The 27,173-nt window shown below is 38.6% G+C and overlaps 1 protein-coding gene across 1 annotated transcript in view; it reads left to right on the forward strand.

Annotated features, from left to right (window-relative positions):
- LOC150084433 (uncharacterized) overlaps nucleotides 1–27,173 on the forward strand; it is a 242,229-nt gene that overhangs the window by 203,920 nt on the left and 11,136 nt on the right. The window contains exon 9 of the mRNA XM_090376229.1: nucleotides 9,091–9,221. Coding sequence (XP_090232355.1) covers nucleotides 9,091–9,221 — 131 coding nt within the window. The remainder of the gene's footprint in view (nucleotides 1–9,090; nucleotides 9,222–27,173) is intronic.

Here is a 27,173-nt window from a genome sequence, read left to right on the forward strand (position 1 = left end):
AGAATCATCAACAGTTGACCCATCAATATCAAGTGGACCAATCTGATTCATCCCCTTCCTTCTAGAGTTTACATAAGTAAAGAACTCTTTGCTGTTTTTCTTTGCATCCCTTGCCAAGGATTTCTCGTAATCTGCCTTCGCCTGCCTAACCTCCTTTGTAACTTGGTTGCATATCAACTTGTATCTATCATAGGCTTCTGTGTCATGTGTTAATTTGTAAGTATCCCATGCATTTTTCTTCTCTGCCATATGCCTCATTAGTTCATCTGACATCCATTTTGGCCTAAACCTTGAACAATATTTCTTAGTTGGTATGTAAAGCCTAGTAGCTTCCAAGATAAGTTCTTTGAATGCTTCCCATTTTGAATTTGCTGTTGGTAACATCATCAGTTGGTCCCACTGTATAGAATTTAAATACTGTCTCAGTCCATCGTAGTCGCCTTTACGGAAGCAATAACCCTTCCCTTTACCCCTAATGGTAGTTACCTCTTTCAGTAAATCCCACTTCAGCACACTGTGATCACTGCCACCTAGTGGTTCATTTATCTGGAGATTCTTAATGCATGAAGAATCACTGCTGATAATCAAATCAAGAGTATTACTCCCTCTAGTTGCCTCCCGAACATGCTGATGTAGAAAACAATCATCCAATAAATCCACAAAAGCCCTGCTAGTGTGTGAGTAACCAGCCCCCAAATTCCAGTCAATATCTGGGAAATTAAAATCTCCCATTATAAGACTCTCTGATTTACTGGCCCACTCTATTTCCCTGTACAGTTCCTTATTATACTCATCAGAGTCATTAGGCCTATAGCACACTCCTACTCTCAATTTTGATCTCCCAATGCTTATGTCACACCAAACTGACTCAACACTGCACTGTCCAGCGATGTCGACCGGCTTCACTTCCTTGGTTTTTATGTGTTTCTTAACTAATAGCATAACCCCTCCCCCCTTCCTATCCTGTCTATCCTTTCTGTAGACGTTGTACTCCCCAAATTGCAGTTCTGCATCCCTTATATCTGTGTGACACCACGTCTCTGATATCCCAACAATATCTGCCTTCGATGTTTTGAGCAATACCTCAAATTCATCAATATATGCACCTGTTCTTATTCTTAGTTACCCTAACACAGCCCATATATTTACTTGTTCTGCAGTGACTACCAGCATTCATTGAAATCCCCAGCACATTGTTTTCCAGGCTGCTGCTTTGTTTTCCAACAGAAGCAGCACAAGAATAATTTTTTACCTATGCCAGTGGCTACTGTTAATCTGTTAGTCCATGTATCCCTCCAAGCTAGCAGTTTTCTGACCAACCTAACACTGCCTCGACAGCTTCAGCAAATATTCTTACACCCTTTCTATTTAAGTGTATCCCATCCCTCTAGAAGCTATCTCTCCTGGTAACAAGCATAAACCACGATGAGAAAAATTCTACCCTATGAGCCTTGCACAGTCTCCAAGGCCGAATTGATCTACAAGGCTCTCTTCATATACTCCCATCTATCGTTTTTTTTTTTGGTAGTTGTTGGCGCATCAGCTTCTGTGGCCATAATGCACCTCCCAAGGTTTTTGCAGTACTTTGATCCAAGCCCGAGGCGGAATTCGAACCGGCAACCTTTGGGTTGCCAGGCAGGCACTTTACCCACCTGGCTAGCCCGGTCAGCCTGTCTGTCGTGTCTGGGCAGAATTGCAGACACCTTGAAATTCAACCTTAACTTGCGACTTTTTTTCAACACTGACCTGTACTTGTTAAGTACAGCTGCAGATTTCCTATATTTAATGTTATTGCTGCCAACGTGTACAACAACAATATCACCTTTTGTGCCCTTGAAAGATGTCTGCTCTACAACATGATCAACTTTTTCCCCTGGCAGATATACCCAGCTCCTATTCCACCTATCCTTTTTTCACAATATATTTTCTGTTTCCCTAACAATAGAGTCACCGACAATAACTAGCCCCTGTGGGAACAGCGCATTCTGATCTGAAGATTTGTGCTGTGTTGCCTGATGCACAAGAGTTAGCTTTTGCATTGTGTAGGGCAGCTGAGAACTTGATGGCCTCCATTTTAATTCTTTCAAGGGCAATTTACCCTACACTTCAAACTGTCATAGATGCCCATCAGAATGCTGAGTTGGTGCCTAATTTCTTCACACTCCGTGCACCTAGCACATGCATCCCATACAAAGCACACAAAGATATCTTACTTGGCCAGATCATGTCCTATTCCAGAAAGGTCCACAAACATTTCAGATTTTGCACATTTTTTTTAGACACATTGGAGAATCTCCCACTTCGGTTCTCCTCCTGAGCCACAGCACTTCTGCTATTTTGTGTAAGACCACATTTGGAATACTGTGTTCAAGTTTGGAGATCCCATGTGAAAAAGAGACATTGAGCTTCTTGAAAAGGGTCCAAAGATGAGTAACTCAAATGGTGAGATTGGCGGAAGGACAGCCATACGAGGAAAGACACACTGATTATGTGGGCAGCAGAGCTTGTTAACCAGGCACCTCAGAAATGACCTGATTGAGGTTTATAAGGCTCTGTGAGGGATTAGTAAAATGAATGAAGGGGAATTCTTACTGTTATAATGAATTCCAGAACTAGGGGTCATAAATTCAAATTACAGGATTTAAGGTTTAGATTAGATTATAGGAATTATAGGAAGGTTTCTTTTAGTTAAGTTGTCGATTCCTGAACAAAATCATCATTCTTCTCTTTCTTGGTGATTCCCTTCTACTTTTGTCTCTCTCTCTCTCTCTCTCTCTCTCTCTCTCTCTCTCAGGGTAACTTGAATTTTTTTTTTCCCCCCCTGGTGCAGCATAAGTCACAGGCTTCCTTGCACCATATGGCTATTAATAATAATTTGCCCTCGCAGGTAGTTGAGGCTGACAGTTTGACTAAATTCAAAGGCCAATTGGATAATTACCTGTGTGAGGAGGGAAGTGTATAATTTATATTTTCCTATCTGTTTGGGGTTTGTGTTTTTTTTTTTTTTTTTTTTTTTGCCAATGTAGCAAAAGCCTGTGGCTTCCTTGTGCCATATGGTGATTATTATTACTATAACCACATAACCAATTAGTCGAATGGTGTAATTGAACATAATTTAATAAATCACATTTTTTACCTAATGCAGCATCAACCAAAAAAAAAAAAAAAACCTTTTACCCCTCCATTCGTTCCAAATGCCTATCCGGGTTACCCTTAAATTTCTTTAGGCTATAAACTTCCACAACAAAACATGGAAGTCTGTTCCAGCAATCAACTACCTGCTGGCTGAAGGCAAATTTCCGCACATCTATTCTACAACTGTCTTTCATCAATTTGAAACTGTGCCCTCTCAGGTTCTAAATCTGAGCAAGAGGAAGGATCCCAACAGCATTCAGCTTGGTGAACCCATTCAGGGCCTTATACACCTCAATCAGATCACCTCGCAGGTGCCTACTCCCCAGGTGCTGCAATTTGCAGAACTTAAGCCTTTCTTGGTAAGAGCATCCCTTTGTTCTCCCTTACCAATCTTGTTACCCTTCTTTGTACTTGTTCTAACAACTCTACATCCTTCCTAAAATGAAGCCTCCAGGCCTATACACAGTATTCTAGGTGTGGCCTGACTATTGCCTTGCATAATGGGATAATTACCTCCCTGTCCCTGCCAGAAAAATTCCTATATATCATTAACAAGACTCCATGACCTGCCCTTGCAGCCTGTCTGCACTGTTCAGCGAACTTCATATTTGACTGCACAATTACTGCCATGTCTTTTTGACTTTCCACTTCCCTGAGTCTAGTACCACACAGTTGGTAATCTTCTCTTCGGTTATTGCTACCCATATGCAGTACTTTGCATATGTCAATATTAAATTTCAGTTGCCACTTCTCAGCCCATTTGCCCAACTTATCTAGATCCAGCTGGAGTAGCATACTGTCTTTACTGTTGTTAACAACCCTGTCAACCTTTATCATCTGCTAACTTACACATCAAACGTGATATACCTTCATCAATATCGTTGATAAACATACAAAATAACAATGGTCCCAACAGCGAACCCTGGGAAACTCCATTAATAACATTTGTCCCCGAAGAGCAGTGTCCATTGATTACCACTCTCTGTCATCTCCCATTCAACCATCCCTTTATCCATTGTAGCAAATTACCCTTAATGCCATATCTCTCCAATTTGTACAGTCTTCCATGTGCAACAGTATAAAAAGCTTTCCTGAAATCTAAGTACAGGCATACCTCGAATAACGAATAGGATGCGTTCCACGAAATTACTTCGTTAAGCGAAACTTCGTTTTCAGAGGTAAAAATACTATGGCTAGAATAGGGATACGTTCCTACGTAAAGAAAATGAAAAGCTTTTTTTTTCGAACAAAGAAAAGTTTTATTAAATAAACAGTCAACTTACATACAAAGTGAAATCACATTTTAAAATATGAGTCTCAAGTTGATTGCTTATGCTCTTTTTCTCTTTCATTTAACAATTGCCTATACGGAGTTATTGCATTTAACACTGATTGCTTAACAATAAAACTTCTTCCTAAATCAGGATCATTTTCACTAAAAAAATTTGAAACGTTTTCAATGTCATTTAAGCACCTTTTTAAATCTTTGGTTGTTAACACTTTTTCGGCAGGAACTTCTTTAACTTCGTCTTCATTATCTTTGTCTTCGTTGCTAACAAGGTTTTCTAAATCTTCCACTGAAAAACCATCATCTTCTGCATTCAATAAATTTCTAACATCCTCTTCATCGACATTTTCGAAACCTAGTGATTGAGCCATCTGGATAACTTCATTTCTAATATCTTGGATGTTATTTTCATCTTCTGGTATAATTTCTGGCCATATTTTGCGCCAAACTCCATTTAAGCATTTCTTAGTGACTTCTTTCCAAGAACTATCAATGTTTTCAATTGCGTTTTTAATGGTGTAGTTTTTCCAAAAAGTTTTAACTGTCATTTCCTCTTTATCCTCTAGTTCAGTTAAATTGCTTAATGTTCGACGCAGATAAAGGCCGCCGTAGCCTAGTGGTCAGGCGCGCGGGTGCATAAGTACACGTGCCTTGAGTGACCGGGGTTCAAGCCCGTGACTGCTGAATACGGTGCTGTTTCTTGTATTCTGTCTATCTTGTTAACTCCTCTGACTGTTTGGTCGTCCCGGAGCATAAACAGAAAATTTATTAAATTTATTATTATAATAAGCTTTAAATGATGCTGTTACTCCCTGATCCAATGGTTGAATCAAGGAAGTTGTGTTTGCTGGAAGAAACACAACTTTGACAGGAATGCATGTGTCCAACGTGTTAAGATCAGTAGGATGTCCCGGAGCATTGTCTAGCAACAAAAGAGCTTTTTCTTCAAAGTTGTTTTTTTTGACAATACCGTTTTACTTCAGGACAAAAGTGGTTAACAAACCAATCAGTAAATAACTCCTTGGTAACCCACGCTTTTCTATTTGCTTTCCATATTACAGGTAAATTCATTTTTATGTTACCTTTTAACGCCCTCGGATTTTCTGAATGGTAAACTAATAACAATTTTAATTTATAATCGCCAGAGGCATTTGATCCAAAGAGTAACGTTAAACGGTCTTTGGCTGCTTTGAACCCAGTAGCTGATTTTTCTTCAATAGAAATGAAGCTTTTTGTTGGTAGCCGTTTCCAGAACAAACCGCTTTCGTCAACACTGAACACCAAATTTGGTGGAAAATTTTCACGTTCAATTATTTCCTTTAGTTTTTCTGGAAACTTATTTGCAGCTTCTCCTGTTAATTTTACACTATGAATCCTGGCCCGTTTTATAAATTTCTCGAACCAACCACGAGAAGCCCAAAAGGTTTCCGTAATTTCTTCAGTTTGTTTAGATTTCAGGTGATTAAACTCGAATATATATATTTTTTTTATGTTAAATGGGACTTGAAATTGCGGACTTCGTTATATCGAAGCTTCGTTATCAGAGGTAACGTTAACCGAGGTATGCCTGTATATGATATCAAAATTATTTTTGGCATTTAGTTCCTTTGTGACCACATCATAGTATCCAATAAAATTGGTCAGACAAGACCTCCCTTTAACAAATCCATGCTGTCTTAACTATTACTGCAGTCTTGTCTAGATGATCCTGCAATGCTTTAACCAGTGATTATATTATTTTCCTCAGAACACAAGTTAAACTAACAGGTCTATAGTTACTTGTCATCTTTTGAATTCCCTTTGTGAATTGGTGATACATTTGCACATCTTCAGTCTATGGGGACCTCCCCTGAGTCCAAGATATATCCCATATTATTTTGTTAAATATACATATTAGTTTATGGGGAAGATTATTGTGAGAGACATCAGGGTAGTAGAGAATGAAAATGACCTGAGAGTAATTTTATCAGTGAGATATGAAGTTTTCTGAGCAGTGCAGACAGGCTGCCAGAGCAGCTCATGGAGTATTGTCAATGATATACAGGAATTTTGCTAACAGGGAAAAGGAGGTGATTATCCTTTTGTATAAGACAATGGTCAGACCACACCTTGAGTACTGCGTACAGGTCTGCAGGTGTCATTTTAGGAAGGATGTAGAGTTCCTAGAGTGAGGACAGAGAAGGGCAGCAAGACTGGTGGGGGAACAAAGTGGGTGCTCTTACCAAAACAAGCTCACGTTCTGCAAATTGTAGCATCTGGAGACAAGGCCCACCTGCAGTGCTATCTGATTGAGGTGTATAAGGTGTTGAATGGTTTTAGCAGGCTCAAGGCTGATGGGATTCTTGCTCAGATCACGAATCTGAGGTAGCATAAATTCAAATTGAGCAAAGTCAGTTGTAGAATAGACGTGCTGAAGTTTGCCTATAGCCAGTGGGTAGTTGATTGATGTAACAGACTTCTATCCTTTGTTGTGGAAGTTGATAGCTTAAATAAATTCGAAGAAGAACTGGGCAAACGTTTGGAGTGAATGGTTAGGTGAAATGGGAAGTGCAGTTTTTTATTTATTTATTTTTTGGCTGATGCTGTATCAGCTTGCTTTCTTGCAACATATGTCTCTACTAATGCTAACACTAATGGTAAATCTATGGAGAACACATGGGTGAAATATGTTACATATACATAAAGGATAATATACAAAAATTTTTCCCTGTATATTGTTTTTTCTATATTATCGTGTGTGTGTGTAACACACTTCACTTGTGTTTTCCATAGAATTATCTAATATCTTTTATGATAATCTTCCCCATAAACTAACACATATATTTAACAGAATAATACGGTATATATATTACATTATTGGTTAGCGTTTCTGTTGTCACTGCAATGGCACTAGCCCATAAATTCTGTATGTTAATGATTATCAACATATTATATACCTCATATAATGTAATGTGTTAATAATAGGTGGTTGTAGTGAATAGTAACGGCTTGAAAAGAATGATAATTTAAAAATTTGGGATGGTTTATGTGTTCTTTTGTGTTTTCCAATCTCAGTAACAGTAGAGATAAATTTCAGTTTCATCTCTGTTGTAATTAGAAAATTCAACATATATATTGTAGATTATTATGAGCTTGGCCTCACTTAGTTTTCTTATGTCTTTTGCCCATCAGTTCATCTAACAATTACAGAAGTATGAACAATGTAATTGTTAGATGAACAATTACATTGTTCATCTAACAATTACAGAAGATGCATTTAAACATTCTAAGGAAACCATAAATATGAGCAGATTATATAAAGAAGCCTAAGAAGCAATAAAAACCACAGTTTTATTCCACAGAATTTATAATCCACAATGTACTTTGCCAAGCAAGGTCAGATCTGACCTCACTCTTATTCTAATTTTATGACCAATAAAAAAAATCTTTCTCCTTCGATGCATAACCTAATAGGGAAACTTGATTTATAACTGAATTAGGAAAATTACGGGGAGGGGAAGAAAAACTAATTAAAACGCTGAAACTGATAAAAATTAAATTAGGAAAATTGGAGTGGGGCTAAAAGGTTTGACTTGGGGTTAATTCTATTTAATATGCAAATGCTTAAGTAGTGCTCTACCTTTGTTTTCTCTTTCAAAGTACCATTTATTTGTTATACTCTTTTGCAGTTGTTTCTGATGGCTGGCCCAGATTATAGTTTGTATGGGGACAGAAAACAATTTCTCTCCCCATACCTATTATTTTACATTATCAATGAAATTCAAATGTTTTGGCATCTGTTTCTTGGTTCATATTGCAAATATTCAACTTTTACTTTATCACTTTTACAAATTTAAATCGGTTGAATAACATGCATTAGCATTAGTAGAGGCATTTGATGCAAGAAAGCAAGCTTATGCAGCATCAGCCAAAAAAAAAAAAATAATAAAAATAAAAGAAAAATTAAAAAAAAATAAAAAAGAAACCACTTCCACTTCACCCCTCTGTTCGTTCAAAATACCTATCCAGCTGAGCCTTAAACTTATTTAGGCTATCAACTTCCACGACAAGGGATGGAAGTCTGTTCCACCAACCAACCACCTGCTGGCTAAAGGCAAATTTCCGCACATCTATCCTACATCTGTCTTTCCTCAGTTTGAATTTATGCCCTCTCAGGTGATTATTCTGAGCGAGAGGAAGAATCCCATCAGCATTGAGCATGCTCAAACCATTCAAGGCTTTATACACCTCTATCAGATCACCTCGCTTCTTCATCTAGGGGAAGAAAAAAGTTGTAACAAAGCAAAATGCTTCTAGGTGTAGCTTTAGTCTTTACACTGTTTTAATAACAACTGGATATGATTGGTTGGATTATCATTCTTCATGTTCCTTCAACCAACAAGAATTGCTCTGTACAGGATGTTGTCAGTAGTTCAGTGTAAATATAAAAGAGTCAGTCTTATTGTACCTTTTTCAAAAGTCGTGGTGATGACGAATGAACTTCAAATGAAGAATTTGAAGTTCAGCCTCATGATGGTAATTGACCTGTAAAATTCTAGTTGTTAGGCTAGATTTCTTAGTTGCAGTGGCAACTTGGCACCCAGATTTGTCAAGCCCTGACCTAATCTAAATTTGAGATTTTTTTCGAGAATAAAAAAACTTGCGTTTAATCTCAAATTTTGTTTTAGATCATTTCAGGGAAAGGAAATGGTGTTTGGGATGAATATGTACTCAATGAATATAAACAGCATTTTGTGGAGCAACCTCCATTAGATTGGTTAACTTTTGTGAAACAATACAGTAATATCATCTTATCAAGGTAAGTATTTCAAGTTCATTATTTATTATATTAGATGAAAGTTTTGTTTAACTTCCTTGCTAGCATTAAACTATTTTCAATGACTTGATTACATTTTGTTTCTGTGAAACTTAAATTATTGAAATTTAAAAAAAATGTATGGGAAACAACAACATATAAAACATGTGTGGGAACATTATATAAAACTAGTATTTGGAAAATTAAATGCACAGGGCATAATCCTTATGGGTTTTGATAATTAACTATATAGTATTGGTGTAAATACACCATAGTTAACTCATATATTTGAACTACGTGTGTAGCATAGAGGGCATCGTTTTAATTGTATCTCATAATTTTTCAAATACATTACCACCACACTCTTTTGGCATCTCTCATAATGTGGATATAACTTCGCAACTGTGATGGCTTGTTATATTACCTGGGTACCTGCCCGCTCACTGATGATGAAGCCACACAGCTTTGAAACGAATGTCTGGGTGGTGGTACCGCTGAAAATAAATAACAGTAGTCTTCTCTACTAGAGAAGCGTTATTTATTTGAAGTAATGCAAGTAGCTATTTGAAGTAGCTATCTCATTGTGAAGGCAACCACATTATGAGATACAATTAAAACGGTGCCTCTACGCTACATACGTAGTTCAAATATATGGGTTAACTATGGTGTATTTACACCGATACTATATAATAAAACTAGTATGTAACATACTAGTGTAACGTACTCAGGGACCGCCAGAAGCCGCACTATCGATTGATCCCCCTGAAGTCTCCATGGTCGATGTTGAACCTACAGTAGAAGAAGTGAAAGCAGCCATACAATCCCTAAAGAATGGCAGGGCACCAGGAGTGGACCAAGTCACCACAGAAGCGATCAAAGCTGGGGGAGATGTACTGCTTCGCCGACTACACTCACTCCTCAAAACCATCTGGTGCACTGAACAAATTCCCCTAACATGGAGGAAAGCCATTATCGTACCGATCCACAAGAAAGGTGATAACCGGGATTGCAAGAACTACCGTGGCATCAGCCTCCTTTCCATCATCGGAAAGGTCTTTATGAAGATCATCCAGTCAAGGCTGCAAAAACATCGCGAGCAAACCAGTCGAGAAGAACAGGCGGGATTTAGACGCTGTGATCAAATCTTTGCCATCCATCAGCTGATGGAGGAGAGGATCCGGTGTGGACAGGGAACCGTCATTGTTTTCATTGACTTTAAGTCTGCTTGTGACTGTGTCCATCGGCCTCCCTTATGGAAACTACTAGAGGTCGAACATGTACCTCGAAAAGTCATCACACCCCTCCAAACTGCATACAGCGGTTTAACCAGCCAGGTGCGCATCCAGAACGATTTATCTGAGGAATTTACCATCCAAACTGGAGTCCGCCAAGGGGATGTAGCCTCCCCGTTGCTTTTCAACATCGTGGTCGACGCCATTATGAGGCAAGCATTCAGAAACAGACGGGGCATACAATATGACAAGGATCACTATGTGACTGACCTGATGTTTGCCGATGATAGTGCTATCTTTGCTGGTAATGACTCTGAAGCCACGGACATCCTCTACGACATTGCCCACATTGCCCGGCCATACGGTTTGAAGATCAGTGCTGATAAGACAAAGGCCCTGACAACAGATGGGTTGCAAGCCACCATCTATCTCGAAGGCGTCCAGATCGAGCAAGTGTAGGACTTTAAATACCTTGGGTCGCTGGTCCAGGAGAAGAAAGTTGCATCCACCATGGAAATCCACAGCAGAATTGGACAGGCGGCCACTGCATTCACCTCGCTCAAATGGTGTCTGTGGAAGAGGACCAACATTTCCTCAAAGACTAAAATCCGACTCTTCCGGACTTTGATCCTGCCCATTCTCCTTTACGGATCAGAAACATGGATTTGTCTCAAGCTAGATTTAAACAAACTTGACGTAGAATGCGATGCCTGCGGCAGATTTTGGGCATCTCACTTCGTGACCGCATCACTAATGATACCATCTGCACCAGATGCCAACAGCAACCAACCATTGCCGACCAAATCCAGAAGCGAAGGCTTAGATGGTTTGGCCACATATGTAGAATGGGCACGAACAGAATACCATCCACACTCCTTTGGAGACAACGACCCACCCAATGGACCATCCAGCGGACTGCGCCTAGGAAAACGTGGGCCAAGCAAGTGGAAAATGACCTGAAGAGCCGACGTCTCGACCTTAACCAGGCCAGGATTGACGCCGTGGATCGTAAAGTATGGAAGAACATCACAGAGCAAGTCCGAAACCCTGCGGCACCTACAGCAGCATACTGGTTGCGTGGCCAACCGCCTCCCCCAGCTGCCAGCTAAGGACCAAGAAGAAGAAGAAGAAGAAGTAGTATGTAACATGTCATATAATGATGGGAAAAATTGGTGTGTAAATCTGCCCAATGTCATTTTTTTTATCAGTCTTCTCTTCTTTCATGTATTTTTGTCATACAAAACAAATTCCTCTGATTTATTCCAAAACCCATTATTTCCCACAGACTCTCCCTGTGGATACTCTCTTAAAACTGTTCATACCTACTGCAATAGCAACTGATATAGTGCTGTTATGTTTTAATATTTTTTTCTGAAATTTCTATATCTGGCATCATCATCAACTGCTTGGACTTGGATGCTGCAACCAACACTCATTCTTTCCTCAAGGAGTTCCTCGCCCTCCTCCACGTTTGCTTTGAATTTGTATTATTCTATGTATATATAGAAAAGGGAAAAAATTTTGATAACAGAGTATAGAGGTATGTTTAAAAATACCTAAAGATGAACATTTCTGAGTTAATATACGTTGTAGTTGTTAATGTTTTGAAATAATTATAAAAAAATTTCTGTTTGCACTATACTCAATAAAACCATTTCAGTCTGTATTCGAACCATTGAATTCAACTAATGCTGCGTTCTGTAAGCATAGTGCTTCACATACTGTAGGACTCTTTGAAAGTTGCTAACCATGATGCCATGTTTCCACTGAGTGGCCAACATCACAGCCAAGTTGAGTTTTTTGTATCATGCAAAGCATGATACATAGAAATATTTGAGCTTTAATGATAATAATAATATACATAAGAGGGGTGAGGTATGTTAATGATTCCAAACATTTCTATATCCAAGAATGGTCTTCTTAGAATTAAGGTACCTGGATTGATTATTATTTGTCCTTGGAATATCCCCATCTTTTAGAATGTCCTGCAAGGAAAAGCGACTCTCTTGCAAGAACTGCAGATGACTGTGCATATAAATACTCTTTCCAGGTTAGTATTTTGCATATTATATCACAAATTGGTAAATGGTGACATTTTTTATGAAAATGTCATCATTTATCATATTTTGATGACAGTGTCATTGCAATGCCACTACTATGGCCATATTAGGGTGGAAGCTAGTGTGTAACTAGGGTATGGCAAATGTAGTCTTGGACATAGGCATTGAATGGAGGCAAAGTAAAATTCCAACTAGCTAAGTTTATATGTTTAAAAACATACTCATTTTTATTGTCTTAATCAATTATCTTTAAGTCTGTAGATTTTTAAATAAAAGCAGACTTTGGATACTCTGGTAACTACTTTTTTTTTTTTTTAATTTAGTATTAGCAAAGACATATGATGCAAGAAATCAAGCTTATGCAGCATCAGCCAAAAAAAAAAAGAAAAAAAAAACTTCTACAACAACAGATGTAAATTTGTTCCAGCAATCAACAATCTGCTGGCTAAAGGCAAACTTCCAACCATCTATCCTACAACTGTCTTTCCTCAATTTGAATTTATGCCCTCTCAGGCAATTATTCTGAGCAAGACGAAGAATCCCATCAGCATCGAGCATGCTCGAACCATTCAAGTCTTTATACACCTCAATCAGATCACCTCGCAGGTGCCTAGTCTCCAGACACTGTAATTTGCAAAACTTAAGCCTTTCTTCGTAAAAGCAACCCTTTGTTCCATTCACTAATCTTGTTGCCCTTCTCTGTACTCATTTTAACAGCTCTACATCCTTCTTAAAATGAGACCTCCAGATCTGTACACAGTACTCAAGGTGTGGCCTGACCATTGCCTTTTACAAGGAGATAATCACCTCCTTATCCCTGGTAGAAAATTCCTGTATATCATTGACATGATGCCATGAGCTACTTTTGCAGACCGTCTGCACTGCTCAGAAAACTTTATATCTTCCTGCACAATTGAACCCAGGTCCTTTTCACTCTCTACCAGCTGACCGGGCTAGCCGGGTGGGTAAAGCACCTGCCTGGCAACCCAAAGGTCGCGGGTTCGAATCCCGCCTCGGGCTTGGATCAGAGTACTGCAAAAAAACCTTGGGAGGTGCACTATGGCCACAGAAGCCGATGCGCCAATAACTACCAAAAAAAAAAAAAAAAAAAACTCTACCACTGTCAGTATAGTATCACCCAGTTGATACGTTACTCTGGGTTACTGCTTTCCATATGCAGTACTTTACATGTGCCAATGATAAACTTCATTTGCAACCTCTCAGCCCATCTGTTCAACTTTTCTAGATCCTGTTGCGGCAGCGTACTGTCATTAGTGTTATTAACAACTCTGCTGGCCTTCGTGTCGTCTGCAGACTTGGACATTAAGCCTGAGTTAATTTAATTAATTTAACTAATATTATAATTAAAATTGTTTTGTTTAATTCTTGTATAATATGCAATTTTTGTGTTGATTACACTGGTCAATATGGCTTTTTACCACCACTAATATACCAGCTGTTAGATTTCAATTTTTATGTATGATTTCAAATATAATTCTTAAAAGTTCACATCATATCACAATTTATACTTACACAGCTTTTTGTGTTTATCTGTAATATGTACATCTCACTACAATTTAGAGAAGGAGATAAGACAATGATCTGTTGTATTACCAGCATGCAAATGATTTTTCGCATGTACTCATAGATGACAGTAATGTTGGGAAGGGTCAACCTTGTCGGTCTATCCCCTGTCTCTCTCTTTCAGCAATAGAAAGACAATTGTAGTGCAAGTACATATACAGTTTATCTGTGTATCTATTGCATATTATTTGTTTCTTCTGTGTTTTGCTTAGCATTGTATTGCATGAAATGTTTGGGCAGAAACAAAGGAAGTGTCTGAATCACCCTGGCAAATTCTGCTATGTCTGTGGACAGTTTACAACAAAAGCTCAGGAAGAAAATTTAGTCTAACTTAATGTGCATATTCTTTGTACTTTTGTTGTGATATTGGTGATCACATCATCAAACCTAATGACATGACTAAATAGAATTAAAAGTATGCCTTTGCTCTTCCTATGGTGTGGCAAGAACTATGCATCCACATCAATTGCATTTTCTGCATGACAAAAATATCAGGGATGTCAAGGAAAGCAAGTACAGCTTCAAATATCCTGACATGTCATCTACAATAAGGCCTGTTCCACATAACAAAGACCTGCTGACATCAGATCCCTATAATCATGGATGAATGTAGCATGCATTCTTGTGTTGCAGATATTCCTGACCTCTCCACTTCAACAGATTTGGCCTACTAATTATAATGTGCTGCACTTAATTAAGCCAGAAGAGTTTGAGTGACTTAGTTTATGGTAAAGTGCAAGCAAATCATCTGATCTAGGTTACAACTGTGGTAGTTGCTGAAGCAGGAACTAAAATTGCAGTTAATTGAAAAATGTCATGAAGTGTTTTAAAAATATTTCATTACAGAAGGTTAAATATATTTCTGTAAAGACATTAGTTGTCTTCTGAACAAACTAGGCACTGAACACAATCTTAATGAATGATGTATATGTATTGATATGAGTAGTAGCAAATTATGCAAAAAAAAAGCAAGCTTATACAGCATCACCTCCCCCCAAAAAAAAAAAAAAAAAAAGTTTATTTCTTCTTTGAATTTATTTAAGCTATCAAATCCCCCAACAACACATGTGTTGTTCCAGAAATCAATCCCCCCCGACTAAAGGCAAACTTCTACACATCTATTCTGCAACCATCCTTCTTTGATTTGAATTTATGCCTCCCCCTTTGTCTGAGCAAGAGGAAGAATCTCATTAGCATTGAGCTTGCTCAATCCATTCAAACCCTTAAATACCTCAATCAAATCACCTTGCATGTGCCTAGTCTCCAGATGCTGCACTGTGCAAAACTGAAGCCTTTGCCTATGGTGGTCTGAGACAGTATTTAAATTCTATAGGGTGGAACCAACTGATGATGTTACCAACAGCAAATTTAAAATTGGAAGCATTTAAAGAATTAATCTTGGAAGCTACTAGGCTTTTCATACCAACAAAGAAATATTGTTCAAGATTTAGGCCTAAATGGATGTCAGATGAACTAATTAGACATGTGACAGAGAAGAAAAATGCATGGGATACATATAAATTAACATGTGACACAGTAGCCTATGATAGATATAAGCTGGTCTGTAACCAAGTTACAAAGGAGGTTAGGCAGGCGAAGGCAGATTACGAGAAATCTTTGGCAAAGGATGCAAAGAAAAACAGCAAAGAGTTCTTCATTTATGTAAACTCTAGAAGGAAGGGGATGAATCAGATTGGTCCACTTGATATTGATGGTTCAACTGCTGATGATCCTGCTCAGGTAGTTAACAAACTAAATGAATATTTTACATCGACATTCACACATGCAGAGTTATTCAGGGAGGGTAATGCCAGAGGTATATTCAGCTCTGGCAGTAAGCTAAATAATCTTGTAATAACTGAGAGTAAAGTGGAGGAGAAATTGTTGAAGATAAACATAAGAAAGGCACCTGTGGTGGTTGGAATCTATCCAGTTATATTAAAGGAGGTGGCAAAGGAAGTAAGCAAACCCTTGGCCATAATTTTGAGAGCTTCCCTGGACTCGGGAGGTACTCATGAACTGGAGATGTGCAAATGTGACCAATTCACAAAGGAGGACAAAGGGAGACACAGATAATTACAGACCTGTTAGTTTAACTTCTGTTCCAGGGAAATTAATGGAGGCACTGATTAAAGAAGTATTGCAGGATCATCTAGACAAGATTTCAGTTAAAACTCGGACACAGCATGGGTTTGTTAAGGGAAAGTCTTGCCTGACCAATTTGATTGGATAATGTGATGCAGTCACAAAAGAACTAGATGCAGGGAATAACTTTGATATTATATATTTGGATCTTAGCAAGGCTTTTGATACTGTTGCACATGGAAGACTGCTGCACAAATTGGAGCAGTGTGGCATTGGAGGCAAATTGCTGCTATGGATAAAGGGGTGGTTGAGGGAGAGAAGACAGAGTCTTAATCAATGGACACTGCTCATCGTGGACTAATGTTTTTAGTGGAGTCCCTCAGGGTCGGGTCCATTGTTGTTTTCTGTATTTGTAAACGATATTGATGATGGTATATCAGGCTTAATGTCTAGGTTTGCAGACGATACGAAGGTTGGCAGGGTTGTTAATGACAGTACACTGCTGCAACAGGATCTAGAAAAGTTGAGCAGATGGGCTGAGAGGTGGCAAATGGAGTTTAACATTGACAAATGTAAAGTACTACATATGGGAAGCAGTAATCCCAGAGTAACATATCAACTCTGTGGTACCACACCGACAGTGGTAGATAGATGCTAATGCGCCAATAAAATCCAAATCAATCAATCAACCGACAGTGGTAGAGAATGAAAAGGACCTGGGGGTAATTGTGCAGGAAGATATGAAGTTTTCTGAGCAGTGCAGATGGTCTGCAAGAGTAGCTCATGGTGTCTTGTCAACGATATACAGGAATTTTTCTAGCAGGGATAAGGAGGTGATTATCCCCTTGTATAAGGCAATGGTCAGGCCCCACCTTGAGTACTGTATACAGGTTTGGAGGCCTCATTTTAAGAAGGATGTAGAGCTGTTGGAACGAGTACAGAGAAGGGCACAAGATTAGTGAATGGAATAAAGGGTTGCTCTTACGAAGAAAGGCTTAAGTTTTGTAAATTACAGTGCCTGGAGAGTAACACCTGCGCGGTGATCTGATTGAGGTGTATAAAGCCTTGAATGATTTGAGCATGCTCAATGCAGAAGGTATTCTTCCTCTTGCTCAGAATAATCGCCTGAGAGGGCATAAATTCAAATTGAGGAAAGACAGTTGTAGGATTGATGTGCGGAAGTTTGACTTTAGCCAGCTAGTGGTTGATTGATGGAACAAACTGCCATCTGTTGTAAAAGTTGATAGGTTAAATAGATTCAAGGCAGAACTTGACAAGAATCTGGGGCAAGCGGATGGGTGAAATAACGGTTTTTTTTTTTTTTTTTTTCTTGGCTGATGCTATATAAGCTTGCTTTCTTGCATTATGTGCCTTTGCTAATGCTAACTCGACAGCCGAGGTCAATCGGATTAATAAATTCATGATTTTAATTGGCATTTTAAGTTTAATTTTGATTCATAATGTAGTAACTTTACCACATAATTATATATGTAAGTAATGGAGAATATTTTATATATACAGGTTTTTAATATTAAAAGAAAGAGATTGCAATTTTTTCGTTAAATTCTTTTAAGTAATTTTCTTATTTGTGTTAAATTGATTTTTAATTGTGTTAAATTGAGTTTTATTGTGTTAAACTGATTTTTAATTATTTTTTAAACTATTTGTTACTCTAACGTAAGTTTTTCGTTTTAATTTCTGGAGAGTATCATACAGAAGTGTTCTGCGTACTATATTGACATAAACTTCTCTTATTATTTTACAAATATGATATCAACATAGAACATATTGAGAACTACAGCTCTGGTTCATACTATGGAAGAATAATGTACAAATTGGAGTAATATGGCATTAAGGGCAAGTTTCTACAATGGATAAAAGGATGGTTGAGTCGGTGAAGACAGAGTTGTAATCAATGGACACTGCTCATAGTTGTTTTTAGTTTTTAGGAGCATTAGCAACTGAGGACATATTGCTCCTGGGATATGCGGTGGTTATTCCTTGACCTTTTTGCCTCCTCCGTATTTGGTGGTCACGGGCTCGAACCCCGGTCTAATCAAGAATCGTGTGCTATGCACTGCTGCTCCTGCCCACCTGGCTATGGAGGTGCCCACTGCTCATAATAGACTAATGTTATTAGTAGAGGTTCCCAGGGTTCGATGTTGGGTCCATTGTTATTTGTTGTATTTATCAGTGACGTTGATGAATGAATATATCAGGCTTAATGTTGAAGTTTGCATATGATACAAAGGTTGACAGGGTTGTTAATGACAGTAATGAAAATATGCTACTTCAACAGGATCTAAAAATTTGTGCAGATGGGCTGAGAAGTGGTAACTGAAGTTTAACATTGACAAATGCAAAGTATTGCATATGGGTAGCAGTACAGTAAACCCCCGCTATTCGCGGTTTCTGTATTTGCGGTTTCACGTATTCGCGATTTAATATAAAATGAAACCTAAAAAAATGTGAATTTTAAAGCGCTGTGAATTTTTTCCGCCATCAAAAAACATGGGTGTGGCTAAAATTATCTTTCCCGGTCAAACAGCGCTCAGTGGGTGGGGGGAGAGGGGTGACAAAATCGCGAGTGTGGATGTCTCTCGCTAATCCTTGTTCAGTATGTGTTATGCGCTTGTCATGGAAGGTTTCGTCGTTTGCTTTTAATTTATATGCTTATAAATTGAATAAATTTATCAATTAAATATATAAATTGATATGCTTACAAAAATGATAAATCTACCATTTTGCGGTGTAAAAGACTTTTTCGAGTGTGTTAACTGAAGAAATGACTTTATTGTGGACAAGTTCTTTCTAACCCGTACAAAAATATGGCTACTAATAACAAGGGAAATGTGAAAATATCAAAGAAGGTGATGACATTAGCGAATAAAATTTGAATTAGATAAAATTTCTAATGGTGAAAGTGTCTCCTCAGTGGCAAAACATAAAATGAGTCAACGGTACGATCAATCAAAAAATCGGAAGAAAAAATCCGCCGTAGTGTCCGTGAAAACGCGCTAATTGCTTCAAAAATTTGCTCTGTAACTCGTGATGTTAAATTAGAAAAAATGGAAAAATCTTTAAATCTGTGGATAGAAGACCGAACTCAAAATAAAATTCCGTTAAGTGCACTCATCATTCGTAAAAAGGCAAAACTCCTTTATCAGCACTTTAGCGAAACTGGTGATAGCACTGGCAGATTAGTTTTTTAGCTAGCAAAGATGCTGGTTTGAAATTTCTAATAAATATTACATTTAATATTAAATTGTTTCTTATTTTCATTTCGATGCCATATGCTTGCATTTCACTATGACTATGTACATAGACAGTACATAGTCATATTATGGCCCCGAGTGCCAAGCGAGTGACTAAAGCGATTCTTCAGTGATTTTAAAGCGATTTTTCTTAAAAGAGCGATTGATTGTAGTTGAACGTTATTTTCTAATTTCCAAAGTTATATAATTTTGCTCTTCTAAAGTAAAGAAGTCAGCTTACTCAACAGAAAGGAAAGCCACCTTTCTTCTTGTATATAAGACTAATCTACTAACGCACTAACACTAACAACCTTATCACTTGGTCACTGGTGGCACCGCTCCTGCCTCCACGTGGTGGGGCTGGAAGCCTGGGAGGAGAAATCCACTCTCCCGGGACTAAAAGGAGCAACTATGGACAACACAAAACAGTCCTACTATGGATCTCTTGATCCAGATTCAAGTAGACATGATGACCATGATAATTTGAATAAATCCCATGCTAAGAGACAAAAAAAAGAAGGGACAGATTTTTCTGCTCCTCTCTTCTTAATATTGCATTCCTCCACAGACCAACCATTGAGTAAGCTCTCCCCATTTTAAATTCAGAAATGTCTCGAAAATGTGGCTGGGCCTCCAAAAATGGTTCGACGACTAAGATCTGGAGACCTATTAGTGGAGATGAGTGAACACAGACATGCTGAAAGACTCTTGAAAATATCTACCTTTGGTGGAATTCCCACAAAGGTTACCCCACATGCCACCTTGAACTCCTCTAAAGGGGTAATATCTGAATGGGATCTTCTAAATGTATCAGAGGATGAACTTGTCTCCGAATTAAGTAACCAAAATGTAGTCCAGGCAAAAAGAATTGTCATAAAAAAAGATGGAGAGCCTGTCCCTACACGAACAGTCATATTGACATTTAAGTCACCAAATCTCCCCACAACTATAAAAGCTGGATATCTCAGATACCATGTTCGACCGTACATTCCCAACCCAGTTCGGTGTTTTAAGTGCCAAAAATTCGGTCATTCGCAAACTGTGTGCAGAGGTATAGTCACTTGTGCTTCTTGTGGTTCAAAAGAACACACGCATACGGACTGTAATAATGAAACCCAAAACTATCCTAACTGCCAGGGAAATCATTCTGCCTTCTCCTATCAAGAGGCAAAGAAACACTTTGCAATCCCTACTAAATCATCTACATACGCCTCAGTTACTCAACAGCTATGCACAATATCAACTCAGACTGACTGCTCCGTCCCTCCAAATATCTCTATATCTGGTTGGGCGAAATCATTACTTACTTCATTAAAAAAACAATCTCCCTCCAAATATGCAACCCAAGAAGTAAATACTCCGGTAACAATACCTCCAGATAAGAATCCCAATCAGCAACTGAAAGTACAAACTAAGAGCTCTGAAAGAACTGATACGCACACATTCAGATCTGATACCATGGACACTGATGAAAAAACGGATGAAGATGACACATTTCATGAAATTTATCCAGAAGGTGACATTGACACAAGCAGACCAGTCTTCTCAAAGAAGGATAAAGGAAAAATAGACAGGCGTAAGCAAACTACCTCACGGAAGTTAGCAGACACTAGCTAAAACCAAACAATGGATACAATTATTCAATGGAATTGTCGTGGGCTCCGTGCTAACTTTGACGATTTTTACGATCTCCTATCTGAATACAAGCCTGTTGCAGTATGCATTCAAGAAACAAATCTCACAAATGCAATATCTATGAAAATTAAGCATTACAATATGTATAGAAAAGATAGAAACTCATCTAATTTAGCTCATGGAGGAGTAGCACTCATAGTGAACTCTTCAGTGCCCTCTAGACCTATCCCCCTGCAAACATCTTTAGAGGCTATTGCTGTCCGTGTCACCTTCGGAATCACAATAACATTAGTTTCATTGTATCTATCACCAAATCATACATACACCTTTGCTGATTTAGATAATTTAGTAATGCAAATACCTGCTCCCTTTTGTATTATGGGTGACTGGAATGGCCATCACCCGCTATGGGGTTCTCAACATCTTGACTCCAGAGGACAGATAATTGAAAAAAATTTAGATAAACATAACCTGACAATTTTAAACACTGGTGTTCACACATACGTGCATTTACCATCTGGCTCAACCTCTGCTATTGATCTTTCAATATGCTCTCCAGTGATATTTCCTCTCATAGACTGGACCGTTACTAATAACCCTCGCGGGAGCGATCACTTTCCTATCATCTGTACTTTCTGTATAAGTTCTACCCCTCAGAGTAACATTAGGACAACCTGGAAATTTGCTAAGGCTAACTGGATTAAATACCAAGAAATAGCTCACTTAGATACTGTCTTCATAGCAACCCACACAATTGACTCTGCAGTAAGCTACATTACAGATACAATAATGAAAGCATCCGAGACTGCTATACAAAAATCATCATCCAAAATCCGGCTTCATCCAAAAATGTGGTGGAACGAAGCATGCAACAGTGCTAAAAAAGAAAGGAACAAATATTGGAATATTTTTCGAAAACATCCAACCACAGCTAACCTCTTACAGTTTAAGAGAGTCAGAGCTCAAGCTCGTCATATAAGACGGGAGAGTAAAAAAAAAGCATGGGCGCATTATGCCTCCACCATAAACAGATCCACGGATACTTCTACAATATGGAAAAAAAATCAAAAGAATTAATGGTAAATACTCGCAGACAACTTCTCCTATTCTACTTGTAAAAGGGAAAGAAATCTCTGAACCTACAGAAATTGCCAATGCCTTAGGTACTACGTTTGAAACGCTTTCAGCTGTTGCCACATATGAACCTGCATTTCAATCGCTAAAATCCCAGACAGAAAAATACAAACTAAATTTTAATACTGTCATCCTTCATTCTTATAATCTGCCTCTGACCATGAATGAATTGCGTAATGCACTTGCACGAGTGAAAAACAGTGCTCCAGGTCCCGACGGGATTTATTACACCATGATCTGTCATCTAAGTGAGGAATCGTTAACTGTTCTCTTACAATTGTATAACAGAATTTTCTTAGAGGAGTATTACCCCGCTAGCTGGTGCCATTCTTATGTGCTAGCCTTCCCGAAACCAGGGAAAGACCACACAGATCCCAAAAATTACCGTCCTATTTCTCTAACCAGTTGTCTGGGAAAAACATTGGAAAAAATAATTAACGCCAGACTGACATGGTTATTAGAGACTCAAAACATTTTAAGCCCAAGTCAGTATGGTTTCCGGAGAAAAAGATGTACGCTTGATCTTATTATCAAGGCCGAAACAAATATCCGGAATACGTTCTTGAGAAATGAACACCTAGTTATGGTATGTGTTGACATCGAAAAGGCCTTTGATACAACTTGGCGATATGGGATTCTTCAGGACTTGCATAAATTTGGACTTCGGGGTCATCTCTCAAAATTTATTAAGAACTTTCTAGGCAATAGATCCTTTCAAGTCAGATTCCACTCTTCATTATCTCGAGCATATGTACAAGAAGAGGGAGTTCCCCAAGGATCAGTGTTGAGCGCCACACTCTTTGCCATTAGGATTGATTCTATTACCAAGTGCATACCTAACACAGTTGACGCATACTTGTACGCTGACGATCTTGCCATGTCATGTCATTCTCAAAATATGAGACTTATTGAAAGACAACTACAAGGCACCATTAACAAAATAGTCTCTTGGGCCAAAAATAATGGATATCGGCTTTCTAAACCAAAAACGACTGCTGTGCATTTCTGTCGCAAACGTTCTTTACATCCGGATCCAGACCTTCAGTTGGATTCTCATTGTATTACTTTCCAACCTAGTATTTCTTGGTGTAATATTTGATAAAAAATTAAACTTCCTGGAACATATAAAACATATTCATACAAATTGTCTTAGAAAACTAAATCTTCTCAGAGTAATTTCTTCTATGTCATGGGGTGCAGATCGTTACGTGCTGTTACATCTATACCGCTCACTGATCAGATCCTGGTTAGACTATGGGTCTCCTGCATATGACTCAGCCAGGCCAAGTGTATTGAAATGGCTTGACCCTGTACATCACAGTGCATTAAGAGTTGCACTGGGGGCTTTTCGCACATCACCAATCTTAAGCCTGTATACCGAAGCCTATGAACCACCGTTACACCTTAGGCGGGAAACTCTACTACTAAATTATGCAGCCAAAATCAGCAGTCTCCCACATCATCCCATGTGGCAATGCCTCTTCACGCCAAAATGGAGAGAAATCTATCAAACTAAACGGCGTTACAACAAACCATCTGGCATTAGGCTTGAAGCTTTGATCACAAGCTGGGGCCTGAAGTTTTCTAACACCCTCCAGGATACTAGCATGGAAATGCAGCCATGGCTTTCCATGGCTCCAGTACATATTGATAGACATTTTCAGCAATGGGGAAAGAATAACTTCTCCGATATCAACATTAGACAAATACATATGGCTCACTCTACTGAGTTTAGCAGCTTCATTCAGCTATACACAGATGGATCCAAAACTGGTAATAAAGTTGGCACAGCTGTAGTACTACCAAATGCCACCATCTCCAGACAGCTCCCACCAGAATGCAGTACTTATACCTCAGAGTTATATGGTATTCTACTAGCCCTAGAGAATATAAAAGAAGCCTCGTACGCTAAATCCATCATTTATACGGACTCGTTGAGTGCTGTTAATGCTCTACAGTGTAAATCCTTCCCTAGTCATCCTCTGATACAGAAAATTTTAGCAGAGTTATTAGCACTTCATGGACGTGGACAGCTCGTAATATTTTGCTGGATCCCTGGACACGTTGGAATCGTAGGAAACGAGCAGGCAGATTTAGCTGCTAAAATTGTTACAAATGAGATACCATCAAATTTCAGGACTCCTTATAGTGATCATAAGTCCTTTATCAAACAGACATTTAAAGAAGTGTGGACACGCTTGTGGAAAGATCAGAAAAATAATAAACTTTTTGAAATTAAGAGAGAACCTAAACTGTGGAAATTCAGCCTGAGACGAAACAGAAAGGAAGAAACTATTTTAGCCAGATTACGCATTGGTCATACTTTCCTCACTCATAGCTATCTACTAACAAACAGTGACCCTCCACAATGCAGTAATTGTTTATGCCAACTAACAATAAAGCATATCATCATAGAATGCCCGCAATATCAAAAAGAACGGAAAACAGCTTTTTCCTCTAATTTTCATAATTACAATCATTTAACACTGCAGTGTGTCCTAGGAGATCGAGAGAACATAGATGACATTTTTCTTTTTCTAAAATTTATTAATAAATATCACCTTATCTGAACTGCTATCTCCTGTAAGAAAAACGAAGGAAATATCAGACAGTAATTAGTGCATTATAGCCTAAGTTGCTGATGCACCAATAAATCTAACAAACAACAACAAACATAGTCATATTATGAAGGTACATATAATACATACATAGACAAAATTTTAGACTAGTTTTTCTTATATATTTCATACATTGGAACGGAACCCCTTTATTACTATGGGAGCCATAACTCAGTATTTGCGTTTTCGGTATTTGCAACATTTCTCAGGAACGTAACCCCCGCGAATAGTGGGGGTTTACTGTAATCCCAGAGTAACCTACTAACTGTTTGGTACTACATGCAGGTTGGTGGCGAGAGAATGAAAAAAGATGGGGTAATTGTGCAGTCAGGTATGAAGTTTTCTGCATAGTACAGACTGGCTGCCAGAGTAGGTCATTGAGTCTTGCAAATGAAATACAGGAATTTTGCTAGCAGGTATAAGGAGGTAATAATCCATTGTGTAAGGTAATGGTTAGGCCACACAGGTCTGCATATAGGTCTGGAGACCTCATTTTATGAAAGATATAGAGCTGCTAGAGTAAGTACAGAGAAGGGCAACAAAATTGGAGAGTGGAACAAAGGGGTGCCCTTATCAAGAAAGGCTTAAATTCTGTAAATTGCAGAAATTGCAGTGTATGGAGACTAGGCACCTGAATTGTATAGGGTCTTAAATGGTTTGAGCAGACTCAACGCTAGTAGGATTCTTCCCTCTTACTCAGATTACGAACCTGAGGGGGCATAAATTCAAATTGAGGAAAGTCAATTGTAGAATAGATGTGCGGAAGTTTGCCTTCAGCCAGCATATAGTTGATTGCTGGAACAGACTTCCATCTGTTGTTGTGGTCGTTTATAGCTTTAATAAATTCAAGGAAGAACTGGACAGAATATTGGATAAAATGAATGGGTGAAATGGGAAGTTATTTTTATTATTTTTTTTTTTTGTCTGATGCTGTATGTAATACATCATGTGTGATTGAAATATTTAAAAACGAATAAGAGTCATTTTTGCGTCAGTTGAATTTGTTGTACAGCCAGTTCTGCTGTAATGCTAATTTTCGCAACATGAATTTGCTCCAACGCGATTGATATACAGGGTTTCCGGGCTAGAGGTATCAAAAATAATGGCTTATAATGCGAGAATTGCTCATTATATTTTCTCAAATGAAAGCACAGTCGATAGGAAATCTCTCCACATGTTGTTTCGTCACACTGTCAAGGTCACTAGTGCAGGTGTATCACCTGTAGTCGCACATATGCAAAAACTACACAACACCGGCTATTGCCTCAGTTCCTCAGTCGAGATGTGGATGCCACAGCGGAAGGTGCAGGGGATGCTTTGGTTAGCTGAATTTCAATTAGTTATGCGTGTTCAGCAGTGCACATGAAGGGATTGGAATGTGGATCCTCACACATCGAAATCCATGCTTCAGTGGGATAAGGCTCAAAGAGATGGGAACTTTGGTTTCACAAACTGGGAAATACCTGAAAAAGCATGTGATTGATGAGACTGTGGATCGGGTGTGTGAGCCATTCTCTAGGAGCTCACTTAAGTCAATTAGACGTGGATGAGGAATTGATTTAATTAGTTAAGTCAATTCCTCATCCACGACATTGTTCACAAATGTCTCTGTTTGCGTGCTTACAAACTTCAATTTCTTCAACACCTTAAGCCAGATGATCGCCACTTTAGATCTGGTTTTGCTGCTGTATCGTTGACAATCCAAGTTATCTTGATCTGTCGTTATTCAGTGTTGGATCAACCTTTCACATTTGCGGGAAAGTTAACAGACACAATTGCTGGATTTGGGGTATGGAGAATCCTCACCAAGTGATCGAAAATGGCAGACATGTACCAAAAGTCAATGTCTAATTAGGAGTGAACAAAAATGGCATCATCGGTCCATTTTTTTTCGTAGTGCCCACAGTGACGGGACACACACACCTTGGTGCTGCAGATCTTTGCTGTTCCACAGATTCCTCCAGGTTTCAGCAAGATATGGAGAATCCTCACCAAGTGATCGTAAATGGAAGACATGCACCAAAAGTCAGTCTAATTAGGAGTGAGCAAAAATGGCAGCATTGGTCCATTTTTTTTCGTAGAGCCCATAGTGACGGGACACACTTACCTTGATGCTGCAGATCTTTGCTGTTCCACAGATTCCTCCAGGTTTCAGCAAGATGGTGCTCCACCACACTTCCATTGAGATGTTACCACATTTTTGAACAAGACTTTTTCTGGATGTTGGATCAGAAGAGGAGGCCCAACTGCCTGGCCACCTAGATCTCCAGATATGACTTCGATGGACTTTTTTGCATGGAGCTTTATTAAAGACTGTGTACCAGAGAAAAGTTCGGGATTTGGATGATTTGAC

This window comes from Mastigoproctus giganteus, chromosome 6 (genome assembly GCF_048544385.1).
Source record: "Mastigoproctus giganteus isolate SK-2022 chromosome 6, ASM4854438v1, whole genome shotgun sequence".
In the NCBI taxonomy this organism is placed as follows: Eukaryota; Metazoa; Arthropoda; class Arachnida; order Uropygi; family Thelyphonidae; genus Mastigoproctus; species Mastigoproctus giganteus.